Source organism: Bufo bufo, chromosome 1 (assembly GCF_905171765.1).
Source record: "Bufo bufo chromosome 1, aBufBuf1.1, whole genome shotgun sequence".
Classification (NCBI taxonomy): Eukaryota; Metazoa; Chordata; class Amphibia; order Anura; family Bufonidae; genus Bufo; species Bufo bufo.
In genome coordinates this window covers 791,787,705-791,806,176 of record NC_053389.1, presented here as the reverse complement: position 1 = coordinate 791,806,176, position 18,472 = coordinate 791,787,705, and the positions used below count along the sequence as shown (strand labels likewise).

At 40.6% G+C, this 18,472-nt stretch overlaps 1 protein-coding gene across 7 annotated transcripts in view; it reads right to left on the bottom strand.

Moving 5' to 3' along the window:
* Positions 1–18,472, bottom strand: part of NFIX (nuclear factor I X) — a 167,810-nt gene that overhangs the window by 21,983 nt on the left and 127,355 nt on the right. For 4 of the 7 annotated variants that reach the window (XM_040414996.1, XM_040414994.1, XM_040414995.1 and 1 more), the window contains 4 exons: positions 17,764–17,900; positions 16,409–16,516; positions 16,000–16,178; positions 12,899–13,055 (listed from right to left, as the gene is read on the bottom strand). In XM_040414996.1, the coding sequence (XP_040270930.1) occupies positions 12,899–13,055; positions 16,000–16,178; positions 16,409–16,516; positions 17,764–17,900 (581 nt within the window). The remainder of the gene's footprint in view (positions 1–12,898; positions 13,056–15,999; positions 16,179–16,408; positions 16,517–17,763; positions 17,901–18,472) is intronic. The other 3 variants (XR_005775683.1, XM_040414998.1, XM_040414999.1) reach the window with 1 other exon arrangement.

The following is an 18,472-nucleotide window of genomic DNA, read 5'->3' as shown; positions in this document are numbered from 1 at the left end:
GCCCATGTCCTCAGCTCTATACCCAAAATCCCGGTGACAGGTTCCCTTTAAAGTAATGATGGCCACTCATTTTTCTTTACTTAGCTGCTTTTTTCTTGCCATAATACAAATTCTAACAGTCTATTCAGTAGGACTATCAGCTGTGTATCCACCTGACTTCTCCTCAACGCCACTGATTGTCCCAACCCCATTTATAAGGCAAGAAATCCCACTTATTAAACCTGACAGGGCACACCTGTGAAGTGAAAACCATTTCAGGGGACTACCTCTTGAAGCTCATCAAGAGAATGCCAAGAGTGTGCAAAGCAGTAATCAAAGCAAAAGGTGGCTACTTTGAAGAACCTAGAATATGACATATTTTCAGTTGTTTCACACTTGTTTGTTATGTATATAATTCCACATGTGTTAATTCATAGTTTTGATGCCTTCAGTGTGAATCTACAATTTTCACAGTCATGAAAATAAAGAAAACTCTTTGAATGAGAAGGTGTGTCCAAACTTTTGGTCTGTACTGTATATAATTATATGTTTAGAGTCACCTATACCAGCAACAAAATTCTGGGCAGTCACTTCATGGCCAGGATTCCCAATCAGTGAAGGAAATCTGTCATAAAACCAGACTATACATAGTATAAAAGTCTGCATGATTGTAATAATGAAGCCATAGCTTTTCTTACTTTTAAAATTGCAAACTATGGTCGAATGTTTAAATGACCAGTGTTTGGCTTTGGAGTGTTTTATCACTTATCCTGTACTGATCCTGAGTTACATCCTGTATTATACTCCAGAGCTGCACTCACTATTCTGCTGGTGGAGTCACTGTGTATATACATTACATTACTTATCCTGTACTGATCCTGAGTTACATCCTGTATTATACTACAGAGCTGCACTCATTATTCTGCTGGTGGTGTCGCTGTGTACATTACATTACTTATCCTGTACTGATCCCCTGAGTTACATTTTGTATTATACTTTAGAGCTGCACTCACTATTCTGCTGGTGGAGTCACTGTGTACATATATTACATTACTTATCCTGTACTGATCCTGAGTTACATCCTGTATTATACTCCAGAGCTGCACTCACTATTCTGCTGGTGGAGTCACTGTGTATATACATTACATTACTTATCCTGTACTGATCCTGAGTTACATCCTGTATTATACTCCAGAGCTGCACTCACTATTCTGCTGGTGCAGTCACTGTGTACATACATTACTTATCCTGTACTGATCCTGAGTTACATCCTGTATTATACTCCAGAGCTGCACTCACTATTCTGCTGGTGGAGTCACTGTGTATATACATTACATTACTTATCCTGTACTGATCCTGAGTTACATCCTGTATTATACTACAGAGCTGCACTCACTATTCTGCTGGTGAAATCACTGTGTGCATACATTACATTACTTATCCTGTACTGATCCTGAGTTACATCCTGTATTGTGCTCCAGAGCTGCACTGACTATTCTGCTGGTGAAATCACTGTGTGCATACATTACATTACTTATCCTGTACTGATCCTGTGTTACATCCTGTATTATACTCCAGAGCTGCACTCACTATTCTGCTGGTGGAGTCACTGTGTACATACATTACTCATCCTGTACTGATCCTGAGTTACATCCTGTATTATACTCCAGAGCTGCACTCACTATTCTGCTGGTGGTGTCACTGTGTACATTACATTACTTATCCTGTACTGATCCCCTGAGTTACATTTTGTATTATACTTTAGAGCTGCACTCACTATTCTGCTGGTGCAGTCACTGTGTACATACATTACAATACTTATTCTGTACTGATCCTAAGTTACATCCTGTATTATACTCCAGAGCTGCACTCACTATTCTACTGGTGAAGTCACTGTGTACATACATTACTTATCCTGTACTGATCCTGAGTTACATCCTGTATTATACTCCAGAGCTGCACTCACTATTCTCCTGGTGAAGTCACTGTGTACATACATTACTTATCCTGTACTGATCCCGAGTTACATCCTGTATTATACTTCAGAGCTGCATTCACAGTTTTGCAGTCTACAGATCTGAAATCTGCCAGTATTCCCTGCTAGTCAATTTTCTGGATTGGGGATTTAGATTCTGGGAAGTCGTACCCAGTACAGGTACTGTATTGTAATCTGATGTATTGAAAGGGTTTCTGTCATGAGAAATTACATTATGTAGCTGACTGAAATTAGCGATGGGCTAATGTCCACAGTACATAACAGTGTGCTTTATAACTCCCTGCCTGCCGCCGTTCTCATAAAATAACGTCTTAAAAAATATGCTAATGAGCCTCTAGGTGCTATAAGGGCGTTGCTTCAGCACCTAGAGGCTCGGTCTACATACCCTTTGGCATCCCCAGGTCCAGTTGATTGACTTTCGAATTCTCCTCATCGTCCTGTAAAACCCGCGCCTGCGCTGTCCTGTTTAGTATTCGGCATAGGCGCAGTGAATGAAGTACGCGCTCCTGCTGTCGACTTCCTCACTGCGCCTGCGCCGAATACTAAACTGGACTTTGCAGGCGTGGGATTTACGTGAAGATGAGGAGAACTCAGACATCAATCAACTGGACCTGGGCGTGCCAAAGGGTGCGTAGACCGAACCTCTAGGTGCTGAAGCAACGCCCTCATAGCACCTAGAGGCTCATTAGCATATTTTCAAAGTCTTTATTTTAAGAGAATGGTGGCAAGCAGGGAGTTATAAAGCACACTGTTATGTACTGCGGACATTAGCCCATCGCTGTCAGTCAGCTACATAACGTTATTTCTGAGGACAGAAACCCTTTAAAACTAGCTGCTACTACATTGTCGTTTGCCATCAACTTTGTCGACTGTTTCTAATAACCAGCAGAATACTGAATGTAGCTCTGGACTATACGAGCTATAAGCCAGGATGAGCGTTAGATAAGTAATATATTGACATAGGTGCTAAACTTTTCATTTAGATTATATGTATATATTATATACTATCATCTATATGGTCTTCCTCGCTTTATGTTAGAAATCGTACAGTAGTTACAAATACAGCAGAAGGAGTCTGTATTTGTAAAAGATCAACCACTGGTATCGGCATAGACAGCTTCAATGCAATACCTGGTCAGACTTCAATATGGTGACCTAGTTGTTCAGAATTAGTGAAAATGAAAAGTACTCATTGCCTAATTAAACTATTGAGGTCTTGTTTGATGACAGATTCACAGTTATTTCATTGAGTAGCTTATGTGTTATTTATGTCACTTTTCTAAGGCCTGGTCTAAAAAGCAGCCCATGGCTGTGAAGTACTGTCTTTTTAGTCATTTAGATTACTGTTCCCTTTCCTATTTAGAAGCAATCACTAAATGGCCATCCATGAGGAAGAAAATAAAACTGTTTTCACACACGTAGACTGTCAGCTCTTCTGGGGTGGCAGCAGAGTGTATTTTCTTTTTAGCATCCTAAATCCACAGTTTGAAATTGTATTTTTATATTCAGGGTAAATTATCTTCTGTTATATATTGTATATTTGACTTGTTTTAGTTTGCTATTTTTTCACATTCATTTACATGAAGGTTTTACGTTTAGGGTATTCATATAAAGTACAAGAGGTCTGAAGCAAAATTTGCTGGCAATCTAATGACACTGTGGGGCCCTGGCCAAAAGGGGTTTTGCCGCTTCTATATAATGAAAACATCTTACTGCATACTGTATCATTATAATCAGCATGAAGTAAACTCCTGAGCTCCCTCTGGTGGTGGCACAATGTTATCAGAAGCGCGCTAAAGATATATAAAAAAATTTGTAAGTGCGGATTTTTTGTACCTATTGTATGTCCACAAAGGATGTAAAATGTAGTGAAAACGTTGTGACAAAATCCAACATTAATGGCCTATCTTAAAGGCTATGAACACCGTTGGAGGGCAATTTTTTTTATTAGTGCATTGTACTCATTATAAGCTAAAAATCTTTTTTTCAACTGTACAGAGCTGAGATACCTTACTAGCAGAATCAGAATTTTCTGTCTGCTTCGGCAGACAGCTAGCTGACGGACTCCTTACCTCAGCCGTCTCACATTATAAACACTTATTATAGCTCAGTTTTTATCTTAATGATAATAATGTGGCTTAAATGTTTATGACCTTTTAGTAATTTAGAGATAGGGCTTATTAGATGACGGACACAAAGTCAAAGTAGGATTCACACAACTACCGTGTTTCCCCGAAAATAAGCCATACCCCGATAATAAGCCCTAGCGCTATTTTGCAGGGTTTTTGGAGTAGGCTTAAAATATCTTAAAAGACCTACTCCAAAAATAAGCCCTAGATACAGCCGTATTTTATTGATATAAAGGGAAGGTGGGGGAAATGTGCCCCTTCGCTTCCCTTCACTTTCACGTTGGGCGGGCTGGCAGCTTCTTTGTATGCCCTGTACTGCCGCCAGCCATGAAGGAGGCAGGAGGATCTCCTTCTCCTCTCTGCTGCCTGGAGGAGCTCCCTACATCTCTCCCGTGCCGTATCTGCTCTCCTTGGTACCGTAGATTGCTGCCTGGGTCCCTTGGGTAAGGACAGCTCAGGGGCAATATACAGTACCAGAATGAAAAATGTGTGGCAAATATGACTATATCCCCCCTCATCCATAACAATGCACCCATGTACTGCAGTATATGGGTGCATTCCTATGGATGAGGGGGTTTATAGTCATATTTAATATAAACACTGTCCAGGGACTGTTCTGTAATTGGCATGTGTCTATATAAAATATGTTCATGGAGCCAAAATAAGCCCTACCCCAATAATAAGCCCTAACCCTTTTTCGGGGAAAAAAAATAATATAAGACCCTGTCTTATTTTCGGAGAAATACGGTATAAAAACAGTTAACCCTGAGTGACAGAACAGCTCAATATTTTTTTAATAAAGACCAATTGAAAAAATGATTTCAACCCCAAATGGGTAAAATGCAATCATGAAAAAAAAATTGCCCCTGAAGTTGTACATAGCCTTTATCAGTTGTGAAATCCTAGACAAACCGTTTAAGATTAAAATAATTGTATTTAGGTGTGACCATTTGCGATAAGGGCCGGGGAATAAGCAAGCTTACGCATGAAATTCTATTAAATAATTTAAATAAACTGTGGGAATCCTAATTTCATTTAAAGGAGACCTAAAAGCTAAAAGGTTTAAATGCATGCATTAAACATGTGAAAAACATAAGTTACAGGCCCAGAGCTTTAAGCTGCACTAAGGAGACTAGGCTCACACCATACTGGATTACGTTTTACGTGACCACTGTGTGTACCTGTATCTTGACTGCTGCATATGTTTGCTATTGACTCCCATTAATTGAGAATAATTTTTATTTTTGCATAGTTGTACTAAAAAACTGTAGTCGACTGCGCTTTTGAATAAACGGTATAATGGCAAAGGTTGTGTCCAAGGGACGTATGTCTGGCTAAAAATAATCTGTGAGTGTGTTAGATGTATACTTCAGGAATAGAGATGAGTTAATTAATTTGTAAGACTTGTACACCTGCGAGAAGGTGTCCTCGAAGCTGAAGAGCACAGAGTCTGGATGCAGGTTTAGAGCTCTTGATGAGACAAAGCAATTTATATGAGTCAATTTGCTCTTCTGGAATCAGGAAATTTTCCAAGTGTAGCATACTATGAACTGAGACTAAAGGATTCAGGTTACATCTCACTGCTTTGCCGGCTGTATTTACGAGATAGGTACGGGTCCCACCTCTGAGACCTGCACCTATCAGACAATGGGGGAATATCCTAACGACATACCCCTATTGTTGAGATGGGAATACCCCTTTAAGTATCGTGCTACCATGGACACCTTGTGGGAATTCATATCACCAACCATATTAGTTAGACATAATGTGTACTTGTACCACTTTAACTCCCTAATGACCAGACCTGAAAAGGCCATAAAGGGTATTCCCATCTTGATATTTATGGCATATTGCCATGTCTGATAAGTGTGGATCCCATTTTTGGGACTTTATCCTGTCTCAAGAATGGGGGCCCGCCATTGTTTTCTCCATAAATATGCTGCATGCTCTCCATTCACTTCAGGGCTTATTTTTTTTTTTAGATAGGAGTGGGTCCCACACCTATCAGACATTTTATAAATATGCTATAAATGTCCAGATGGGAATACCCCTTTAATGACCACACTGGTTTTCTTTGCAATTCAGCTCAGATGGTGCCTTTATGACTCACTTTTATTTGTTAGCCTTACAAACTTTTGCATGTATTTTAGGCTACTTTCACACTTGCGGCAGTGTGATCCGGCAGGCAGTTCCGTCGTCAGAACTGCCCGCGGATCCGCCAATCTGCATGTGACTCAAAGCATTTGTGAGACGCATCCGGATGCATTGCAAGAACGGATCCGTCTCTCCACTTGTCATGCGGACAGACGGATCCGTCTTGTATCTTTTTTCACATTTTTACCGTTCTGCGCATGCGCAGACCAGAAGGACGGATCCGGCATTCCGGTATTTTGAATGCTGGATCCGGCACTAATGCATTCCTATGGTGAAAAATGCCGAATCCGGCATTCCGGCAAGTCTTCAGTTTTTTTTCGCCGGAGATAAAACCGTAGCATGCTACGGTTTTATATTTTGCCTGATCAGTCAAAATGACTGAACTGAAGACATCTTTATGTATCCTGAACGGATTACTCTCCATTCAGAATGCATGGGGATAATACTGATCAGTTCTTTTCCGGTATAGAGCCCCTGTGACGGAACTCATTGCCGGAAAAGAAAAACGCTAGTGTGAAAGTACCCTTATAAGACACATAGGGCACTGAATTAATGTGTTTGTTTCTTTTTCAGTTTTTAGATACATATGTGAAAGATAAAATATATATATAATTTTAAACTATAGCTCCTCATTCTTTAAATATCCAAACTGACATTAAAAAAATATTAAAATTGGTTTCCTATTGTGTGTGTCATTTTGATATAAAATACGGTATGTATATTTTTGCACGAACATCGAGATTATGGCAACGTTTTGTACGTGCATTTATTTTTATTTTATTTTTCTTATAGTTGTCTGTAAAGGTTCTCATTTATCTAGGGCATGGTATGAATTATTGTGTATTTTTTTTAAGATGTTTCACTAGTCATCCGACTGGCTTTTTAAATTAGAATGACTTCTACGAGAATTCTCCCGCATTAAATACTGGTGACTTTTGCTTCAGTCATGGGGGTAAGGTGTTAACTGCATTTCCATGACTGAAGCTTTAGGTGTGGTTAAACTGCCTTTGGAGAGGTGTTAGAGCCACATTGTAAGTGGCATACAATAGATGTCACACCCCTCCATCTCTTTTCAAGCTTGGTTTCTTCAACTTAAAGGGATTCCGCCAGCATGATTTTTCATATTAGGCTGTCTACAGGTTCACTGAGGACACCTTGAGTATGTGAGAAATATACCTGTGTCTCACATACGAATGCTGTGGTTTGCCCTTAAAAACCTAATTTATTTATGCTAACCTGTGAAAAGAGCCCAAGAGGCTGTCCTAGCGGTTAATGGAGCCCAGCTGCACCTATTCTGGCTGAGTCTCGCACCGCCCCTCATCCCGAAGTCCCCTCGTAGCTCCTCTGATGTCAAGCAGACCCTGCACTGTAATCTCACGCAGGCGCAACAAGATGTCACTTGAGCTCCTGCACGGTCTGCGTCCCTTTTGCCGGCCTCAGCTTAATTTAACCTACTGTGCCTGCGCAGTAGGTAAAATGAAGCTGAAGATGGCAGAGAAATTGCAGATCGTGCGGTCGCTCAAGTGACATCTCGCTGCACCTGCGCAACTTAATATGAAAATCGTGCTTTAACATAACTAGCTTCTTTCACACCAGTCCTTCTCTGTGTTTGAGATGCAGACCTTGCTGTCATCAAACAAATGTCCTTTGTCCTTAAAAAGGTACAGAGCTGAGTCCTGACCTACGCTGGTGTAGCTGCTTTTTTGTATGTATAATTCCTGGCACTCTTCCACTGCATGCACATTATTGGTCTATTGCTCTTTTTGTGTTTTGGTGTAGGGTCTTTAAACACCTAAACAGCAAAAACCAGTGTCAGGCAGCTGCTGCCAAGGCCAACAAGATAATGGGTTGCATCAAAAGGGGCATAGATTCCCGTGATATGAACATAGTCCTACCACTTTACAAATCGCTAGTCAGACCACACATGGAGTACTGTGTACAGTTCTGGGCTCCTGTAAACAAGGCAGACATAGCAGAGCTAGAGAGGGTTCAGAGGAGGGCAACTAAAGTAATAACTGGAATGGGGCAACTACAGTACCCTGAAAGATTATCAAAATTAGGGCTATTCACTTTAGAAAAAAGACGACTGAGGGGAGATCTAATTAATATGTATAAATATATCAGGGGTCAGTACAGAGATCTATCCCATCAGCTATTTATCCCCAGGACTGTGACTGTGACGAGGGGACATCCTCTGCGTCTGGAGGAAAGAAGGTTTGTACACAAACATAGAAGAGGATTCTTTACGGTAAGAGCAGTGAGACTATGGAGCTCTCTGCCTGAGGAGGTGGTGATGGTGAGTACAATAAAGGAATTCAAGAGGGGCCTGGATGTATTTCTGGAGCGTAATAATATTACAGACTATAGCTACTAGAGAGGGGTCGTTGATCCAGGGAGTTATTCTGATTGGAGTCGGGAAGAAATTTTTTATTCCCCTAAAGTGGAGAAAATTGGCTTCTACCTCACAGGGTTTTTTGCCTTCCTCTGGATCAACTTGCAGGATAACAGGCCGAACTGGATGGACAAATGTCTTTTTTCGGCCTTATGTACTATGTTACTATGTTATGTACTATGTTACCTCAAAAGGTATTGAAACACCTCAAAGAGGCCCTTAGAATTTGCAGGTATCCAGAATGGGCTTTCATTAAAAATGAGAGAAGAATTAAGAAATAATGTCAAGATTGCCATTGAAGGTGCGAAGCAGGGCAGATTGCAGAACTTGTTTCTTTGGTACATAGCTGGGGTAGCTGAAGAATTTTTAATAAACATTGCTTTAAACCTGGCAACATACTTAGGCAGCAACTGGTTCACCCAAAAGACCCTACACCAAAAGAGCAATATTGTGTATGCAGTACGGTCTAGCGTATAGTCCAGCACAGAAGAGCCAACTCCTGCAGCCAGGACTACATTTATCTACATTTTAAGGACAAAGCACACTCCTTTGATGACAGCTGGGTCTGCAATTTAGACGCAGAGGAGGACTGGTGCAAAAGAGGTGAAAAAGAAGCTATTTATGTTGAGGCTGTGAACTCCATCAGTCTGTTCTAGCGGAGGAACAGACTGCTGGAGTTCACCATATTCATCATAGACGAAAACCACCGAGCATCACTGGATCACCATTCACCAGCAGTAACCTGGCCGCTTTCCAGCATATATGCTGACTATCAACCAGACCAAAAATGTTGTTTGTAGCATTTTTTGTCTGGGTTTTAGGTCATCAATATCTGATCGTGGGGGTCTGAGATGCTGTTGGACCCCCTCCGGTCAGCTGTTTGAGAAGGCACCGGCGCTCAACAAGCACACCGCCGTACATTGTATAGCAGCTGTGCTTGGTAACATGTTGAGCCCAATAGGGGTGGCGGACCCCAACCGATCAAATATTGATGATCTACCTCGAGGAAAGGCCATCATTTTCAAAATCTCGGAAAACCCCTCTAAGCACGCCTTATAGTTTCAGTAATGTAATTGCAATAAACACCTTAAAGACCGCCATAACTGGAGCACGTGTCACCAGTATTTATTGCTGGCCGAATTCTCATATGAGTCATAGTAATTCAGAAATCCAGTTAGATGACTAGCGAAATATCTTCAAGAAAAGAAGTCCAGTTGATCTGTGCTCTTACTACTGATATTTTTAATATTTGCATTTTGTCATATCTTTTTAATATATTTTGGCACATATGTCCCCACAAGATCATTAAAAGACCTCTTACACTTTGTATTTAGTTTGCTTCTTCTTTGATTGCATTTAAAGGAGCCCCAGCTACAGGGGGAAACTGCCCCCTTGTGAGGGCATTTTGCACAGACATAGCTGATCTGGGTCTGCTAAGACCCCTGCAGCTCTGCTCTGCCTTAGACTTCCATCATCTCCGGGTCCAATAGGTGATGTACCTAGGAAAGGGGAGGGCAGAAATGGTAATAAACCACTTCTCCTTGAGGTCCCTGACTGTATCTGACAGCCGAAGGACCCGACCTGCTGCTTTTAGATTGCTGAAGCTTTAATCCTACACCTGAGTAAAGCCTAGCACTAAGTAATATACATGTACAGCACTTGGTCGCTATAAGGTTTAAAGGGAACCTGTCACCTGGATTTTGTGTATAGAGCTGAGGACATGGGTTGCTAGATGGCCGCTAGCACATCTGCAATATCCAGTCCCCATAGCTCTGTGTGCTTTTATTGTGTCAAAAATACTATTTGATAGATATGCAAATTAACCTGAGATGAGTCCTGTCCCTGAGATGAGTCCAGCATGAAGGAGCCCAGCACCGCCCCGCATCCTCCGAATCTCCTCCTTGCTCCCCGACGTCACAAAGCTAGAACGCCGTAATCTCGCGATGCGCGAGCTAGTGCATGCACAGTGTCGGCATAGTGTTCCTTTCCTGTGCTGGCATCAGCTCCAGGGAACGAACTGCGCATGTGCTAGTTCGCGCATCGCGAGATTACGGCGCTCTAGCTTTGTGACTGGGAGCAAGGAGGAGATTCGGAGGATGCGGGGCGGTGCTGGGCTCCTTCATGCTGGACTCATCTCAGGATAATTTGCATATGTATCAAATCGTATTTTTGACACAATAAAAGCACACAGAGCTATGGGGACTGGGTATTGCGGATGCGCTAGCGGCGATCTAGCAACCCATGTCCTCAGCTCTATACCCAAAATACCAGGTGACAGGTTCCCTTTAATGAAAATGGTTGGCATAGACTGTGAAATTGAAACTGAAAATGTCATGAGAATCTCACAGTATTGCAGCCTCAAGTTTGGACCAATTGCTTCAAGAGATCAAATCTCAACATACAAATATTTTAAAAAAATATTTTCACATTTTAATATATGCAATATTTCTCCATTTCCCTTGGTAGGTCTTCCTTATCAATTGTAGTGTTTTTTTTTATTTTTTATTAAGCAATGCTTTTTTACAGAGCTATTATATGTAAGCATGCTCCTGTTTCTTCCTATCTTGTAATACTGCTTTACCTTCCATAAACACAAGCTATCTACATGCGATTATTTCCATATTTAGTTGTGGGGACTTTTTGTAAATGTAACGTGCAATTTTTATAAATAAATTTTACGAAAGTGATGCTGTATATGAGTTTAAGGCTACTTTCACACTTGCGTTTTTCTTTTCCGGCATAGAGTTCCGTCCTAGGGGCTCAATACCGGGAAAAGAACTGATCAGTTATATCCCCATGCATTCTGAATGGCGAGTAATTCGTTCAGGATGCATCAGGATGTCTTTAGTTCAGTCTTTTTGACTGATCAGGCAAAAGATAAAACCGCAGCATGCTATGGTTTTATCTCCGGCCCAAAAAACTGAAGACTTGCCTGAATGCCGGATCCGGCATTTTTTCCATAGGAATGTATTAGTGCCGAATCCGGCATTCAAAATACCGGAATGCCGGATCCGTCTTTCCGGTCTGCCCATGCCCAGACCGAAAAAAAATTTGAAAAATATAAATAACGGATCCGTTTCGCCGGATGACACCGGAAAGACGGCTCCGGCAATTCAATACATTTTTCTGACTGATCAGGATCCTGATCAGTCTTAAAAATGCCATCAGTTGGCGTACGTTTTGCCGGAACCGGCAGGCAGTTCCGGCGACGGAGCTGCTTGCCGGATCACTCTGCCGCAAGTGTGAAAGTAGCCTAACATAGGCTTTGGTTTACTTTAAAGGGGTTGTCCGCTTCATTTGTATTGATGACCTATCCTCAGGATAGGATCAGCTGTTTGAATAGAAAGCAGCGCTTGAACGAGCACCGCCTTCTCTTCATTGTTTACCTGCTCGCCGTCGCAACTGCAGTGGTGAGCAGGTGTAATTACAACTTCGCCGACCCATTCACTTCAATGGGACGGCTCTTTCTTATTTACTTGAACAGGAGCTGTCCCATAGAAATGAATGGAATGGCTGAGATGTAATTACAGCTGCTTAGATGCGACGACGAGCAGAGCTGATCGGTGGGATGTCAGGAGTCGCCCCCCGCCGATCTGATATTGATGACCTATACTGAGGATAGGTCATCAATATAAATCAAGCGGACAACCCCTTCAAGCTCTGTATACATCACAGCGCACTTTCCATCAGAAGCTTCATTTTTGGCCTTTAACCCCTGATGGAACTCTTCGACAGACCCAACGTTTTTCTATCTTGCCCTGGCGTGGGGGCATTTTTTTCTGTGGCAACCAAATGAGAGTTGAGATACAAGTGCTGTATACACTGGCATACATAAACAATTTTGGTTGCAGAGTTGGCCATAGGGCAAAAAACATGCTTTTCATGGCTCCACCTATCATTTCCAAAATGCTGAATTGCAAAAGTTTTTTAGTAATGTGATGAAAGTGGGTTATGCCAATGCATTCTGTTTGAAGAGGGCAATGCTGTACTATGTAGTGAAGGGCGCTTGGTTCCTTTTATCCCACCATGTAATAACCTACCTTGTAGTATGAAACATGATTTTTTCATACTCTATACATCTTTCCCTGCTCTTCTGTATATATTTTCTAATTCTTTCCATTCATTTCTTCATTGTACTCTTTAAATTCCCGATCTCCCTCCCAATATCAGAAGAATTGCAGAGCGGGAGATACGTGTTTTTTTTTTGTGTGTGTGTGTGGGCATTTTGGGGTGATTAATTTCACTTACAGGGTGATGCTGGTGCTGACAGTCCTCCTTCTGGGACAATGTTGTTGCTGGTGACAGGTTTTGTGTCTGGCAGGGAAAGGGGGACAGGCCTGGCCACAGGTGCAGGGGGTGGCAGCAAAAAGGAACCCGACATTTTCCCCTGGGCCCCGCTGCTGGGCTGCGGACAACATAAATAACAAAACGAGAGTAAACGGAGCTCATGCTGGCCCCTCGCCCGCACAGTCCCTACTCTATCCTATGCCCAAAAACTGCGGGAAGCCGTGGGAACAAAAATGAAAAAACGTGAAATAAAAGAAATTTATATAGAAAATATCTATTTTTCAGAGGAAATCTAGCAATATCTACAAACAACTCCCATAAAAGCAAGATGTAAACACATTTTCCTTTCCTCTATGAAACCATTTACCATATCCGTAAACAATACTAGAAAAGTAAATTAAACTTCTTTACAAATGCATATATAGAAAAATAAATGGAGAAGGCATGATTGACAACATGAAGCAAGTGGTAAAAAATGAAATGAAACTATGAGAAAACAGCGCCACAGGTTTATCATATAGGTGATGTATGTACAGAAGAGCTGACAATCTAGTTTTGCAATATTTTGTTATTAAGGAGCGAATATAGACATAAATGTGTGGTAAATGCCTTGCACAGCACCCCAAGCCCTATGAACTGTATACAACACAAAATATAAAAAGTTCCCATGCAAGTCATATATACAATGAAAAGAAGAGAGAAGAACCATTATAAAATGTAAAAAGTATAATGATATACAGTACAGACCAAAAGTTTGGACACACCTTCTCATTCAAAGAGTTTTCTTTATTTTCATGACTATGAAAATTGTAGATTCACACTGAAGGCATCAAAACTATGAATTAACACATGTGGAATTATATACATAACAAACAAGTGTGAAACAACTGAAAATATGTCATATTCTAGGTTCTTCAAAGTAGCCACCTTTTGCTTTGATTACTGCTTTGCACACTCTTGGCATTCTCTTGATGAGCTTCAAGAGGTAGTCCCCTGAAATGGTCTTCAGTTCACAGGTGTGCCCTGTCAGGTTTAATAAGTGGGATTTCTTGCCTTATAAATGGGGTTGGGACCATCAGTGGCGTTGAGGAGAAGTCAGGTGGATACACAGCTGATAGTCCTACTGAATAGACTGTTAGAATTTGTATTATGGCAAGAAAAAAGCAGCTAAGTAAAGAAAAACGAGTGGCCATCATTACTTTAAGAAATGAAGGTCAGTCAGTCATCCAAAAAATTGGGAAAACTTTGAAAGTAAGGGCTATTTGACCATGAAGGAGAGTGATGGGGTGCTGCGCCAGATGACCTGGCCTCCACAGTCACCGGACCTGAACCCAATCGAGATGGTTTGGGGTGAGCTGGACCGCAGAGTGAAGGCAAAAGGGCCAACAAGTGCTAAGCATCTCTGGGAACTCCTTCAAGACTGTTGGAAGACCATTTCAGGGGACTACCTCTTGAAGCTCATCAAGAGAATGCCAAGAGTGTGCAAAGCAGTAATCAAAGCAAAAGGTGGCTACTTTGAAGAACCTAGAATATGACATATTTTCAGTTGTTTCACACTTGTTTGTTATGTATATAATTCCACATGTGTTAATTCATAGTTTTGATGCCTTCATAGTCATGAAAATAAAGAAAACTCTTTGAATGAGAAGGTGTCCAAACTTTTGGTCTGTACTGTATGTATATTATTGTTTTATATGTGCTTTACATTACAGAACACAAACCTCTTTTTAAATTATAATGGGAAATTATATTATGTCTGGGGTTTAGCTTTACATTACGCCCCAAACGTATCCCACTGTCTACCTATAAACTACATAGATCTGCTATTAGTTCCCATTAAAGGTAATGTTTGTGCAGTTGAGACAAAGTTATACCAAATTCGGTATACTGCAAAGCGCCACATAAAGTTGAATTGGCAAACGTCGGGTGAACCGAGACATGAATTCATTATTGCACATTTCTCGTTCTGATTTGGCCACTGCACCAAATATATGGGAATAACCTTGTACAGGGTCCTTGTACACATGAATATTGTCTGGCTTTTAAAAAAATTTTTTTTTTATAAACAATGCCAGAATAGCTGCATGCATTTTAATTAGGCTACCTGTATTTTTTGTGACAGTTTTTTGGGCATTCCTTGCAAACAATTGTTTGCCCACTAGTATTTTCATCATAGTATTTTTCTCTTATAGAGAAGGTGGTGTGAAAACTCCTGGAGAAATGGCAAGAACTCCAGTATAAAGATAAAAAAGCCACCTAATATTCATAAAGTGACAGGAGCTAAAAACACTTATGTGTCCTGCATTAATTATATTTCTCATAGACCTTGAGCTAAAATCTGGAGCTGGTGTTTTTACTGCAAAAAAATAAAAACTGGTGAAAAAAGCACCACTAAAAACACAAAAGTGTAGAAAAGCGACACCAAACACCTATGTGTGAAAGTACTCTTATAAAGCTCCTATATTCAAATAGTATATCGTAATGTGCGACAGGGTAAGGATAGGAATGTAAGACAGCGCTAACAATAGGGTACAAATTGCTTTCTGATATTAATACTGTTGACTGGATTGTTATTAGTGATGGTTCGTTATGATATCCAAATGATGTACCGAGTGAACCAGCAGCCAGGAATGAAAAGCTTTCACACTACTACTATTTATATACCACAGTCTAGAAAAAAGGGACTTCATTTTTATGGAATATGGAAGTATATAAAAAAAAAAAGTATAATACTAAAATTATACACAATAATTATGAATTAGTACTGGGTATAAATGTATTCCTTTGTAATCCCCCAAATAATTAAAATTTATTTAGATAATTCTATAATTTGACACTGTGTTCAATAGTAAAAAAGAAAATATTCAAAAATAAAAAGTATTTTTACAGGAAATGTAACAAGTTAAAATGTATTGAGAAATTATTAAAAGAACTGCATATGTGTGCATGTACATTGGCTATTTTGTATTTCTGCACCTGTCATGTATAGAAAATATGAAGTCCATTTTCTGTATGTGCGAATCTCAATCTAAATAACTTAATAACAAGAGGGTGCTACTCACCTGCCCTGCTCCCTGCCCAGAGGTGTCTGAACAGACAAACTGGACAAACTCTTTGAGAGAGTCCTGGCTATGGTGATGATGATGATAGCGTATTGTTGGGTGGGTAAAGTAAGGGCTGGACTGCTGGATAATGGACGTTGAAGGGAAGTGTATAGTAGATGCTGATGCCCGAGGGCTCCCTGTAGAGGAGAGAAAACATGTACTTTATGTTATTGAGGGCGTAATATTACAAAAAAAAACACACAACTTCACACATGTTGGTGATAACGGCTGAATATATTTGGATAAAAAAATAAACCAGTTTTGGTTTTGTTGATGTAACAAGAACTTCTGATTTATTAGGTAGATTTGAATCTTCTCTCAATATTCACCCAATTTATCACTCTTCTAAAATGTCTTTCATACTTGCCTGGTCTCACTCCAGCCAGCACAGGGAGGGGATGATGGGTGAATGCCATGCGAGAAGAGCTGGTCTGGCAATATTCTAGCTTGCCTGACTTCTTAAGAGATCCAGGGCCTGGAGAGGAACATAGAGAAAAGTCATATGCAATATAATGCTGTATTCGTGTGCCAACGTATGCCTCTACTTGGGAATTCCTGAGAAGACAAGCTGGATGTATGGAATACTGCAGCCATTGATTGTTTTCAGCGGTACTGCATCGCCACCTTCTGACAGATAATGGTTACTACAGGCTTCTCTAAATAAAAGGAATTTCTTTAAAAGTTATATAAACACATTGCCCCAGATTTACTAATCCTTTAGATGGCGTAACCTTAGGCTCAGGCTGGATGATAGATATGGGGCAGGTACAGACACTTTTCTCTGACTCTATATCAACGATTGGAAACTTTACTTTGAAATAGATCTTTACGCCAGAATTATGACACAATTTTGGAACACAATGATGCAAATCAGGCTCCGTCCCCTTCGCCTTGAAGCTTTTCCCCCTTCTGAAAAGCTAGCCTCTTTTCGAGCATTTAGGAAAAAAGTGTAGAAAGCCTAGATGCACCAATTTGCGCCACATTTTGGACAGATTTTTGTAACAGACACATTGGTAAATCTTGTCACTGCATTAAAAAAAAACAACAACACATTTTTCCTGTAATTACAGCAAATTCTGTACTTTCTGTTGTGCTATAAAATTTTAAGGAACATAAGTGGTGAAAAAGCATTATATAGTTATTTCCTGGTTGGTTGGTAAAATAGTATATACTAAAACAGTGTGTATTATAGTATGTTGTATAGAGTCACCATCAGAGCCAACATCACATCATACAGTTAAGCAATACCCATTTAACTGGTTCAGGTCTGGAGTATTATTATTATTATTATAATAATCTTTACTTATATAGCGTTAACATATTCCGCAGCGCTTTACAATCAGGGGGTTCATGTACAAACAGAGTCATAAATAACAGCTTAAATAAAACAAGAGGAAGAGCTTGCAATCTATGAGGAGATAGGGGTGACACAAAAGGTAACAACTCCTTGATTTGTACAGTGGTCCAGCCATCTTAACACAACAGGGGAGTGGATATAAGCCAGTCACCAGCCAGAATCTGTAAATTACCTAAAAAGGTTTGTTTTGGGGTATTATAGACCTTTAATAACCACATTAGGAACCTGGACCACCTGCTGTAAATATATGGGCAGCTGTTAACTTGTAATGGCTGTCAGGGACAGTAGGAAGGGGGTTAATTATGTAGAATAATGTCATTGGTAAACACCAGACTCATCTGATCATATCTAGAGCATTGTCTTACCTGTGTCCACATCATTCGGCCATCCGCTGGCCTGGCTTCCTCCAGCTGCGGGGGATCTGCCTGTGCCCGGGTAAAATACATCATCCACCGGGCTCTCTAACTCACTGTCGTCCAAGGATTTTGGGCGCTTTGTGGTGCTAAGAGATAGCAACAAAGAAAACACTTGTGGAAATCTCATAATGACATATATTTATTCACCCTACTGTCCAAAATTATGAATTCCATAGTGTCCAACAAAATTATAATTGCCCCAAGCAAAAAAAAAAACTGATTTCTAGAATTTCAATCCCATTAACAATATCGATAGTACAAGAAAAAAAAAACTACATATGTATATTGGATTGGATGCTGAAAACTCTCCTACTGCCGCTGTGTATGGCGTTTTCTGGTGTCAGTCAGTTACTCTTTCTGGTAGCTAGATCCAGGAAATCGCTTACTTATACCAACCCGTAGTAGCAGCTGTCATTTTGTCAAATAGTCACCAAGGCTTTCCCTCCTCCCCTGCTGTGGCTCCGATGTGAGTCCTGCTTCCCCACCCGCACAGATCGATCGACATGCCTCAATGTAGGACCTGTCCGTCACTGTGGGGGGCGGGGTAAAGCAGGACTCTCTGGCTTTTGTGTGGGAGTCCTGGCAGCATATAAATAACGTTTTAGGTAAAATCATATAAAGTTGTATTTCCTGTAGCTGAACCCTACTCTCTATCCTA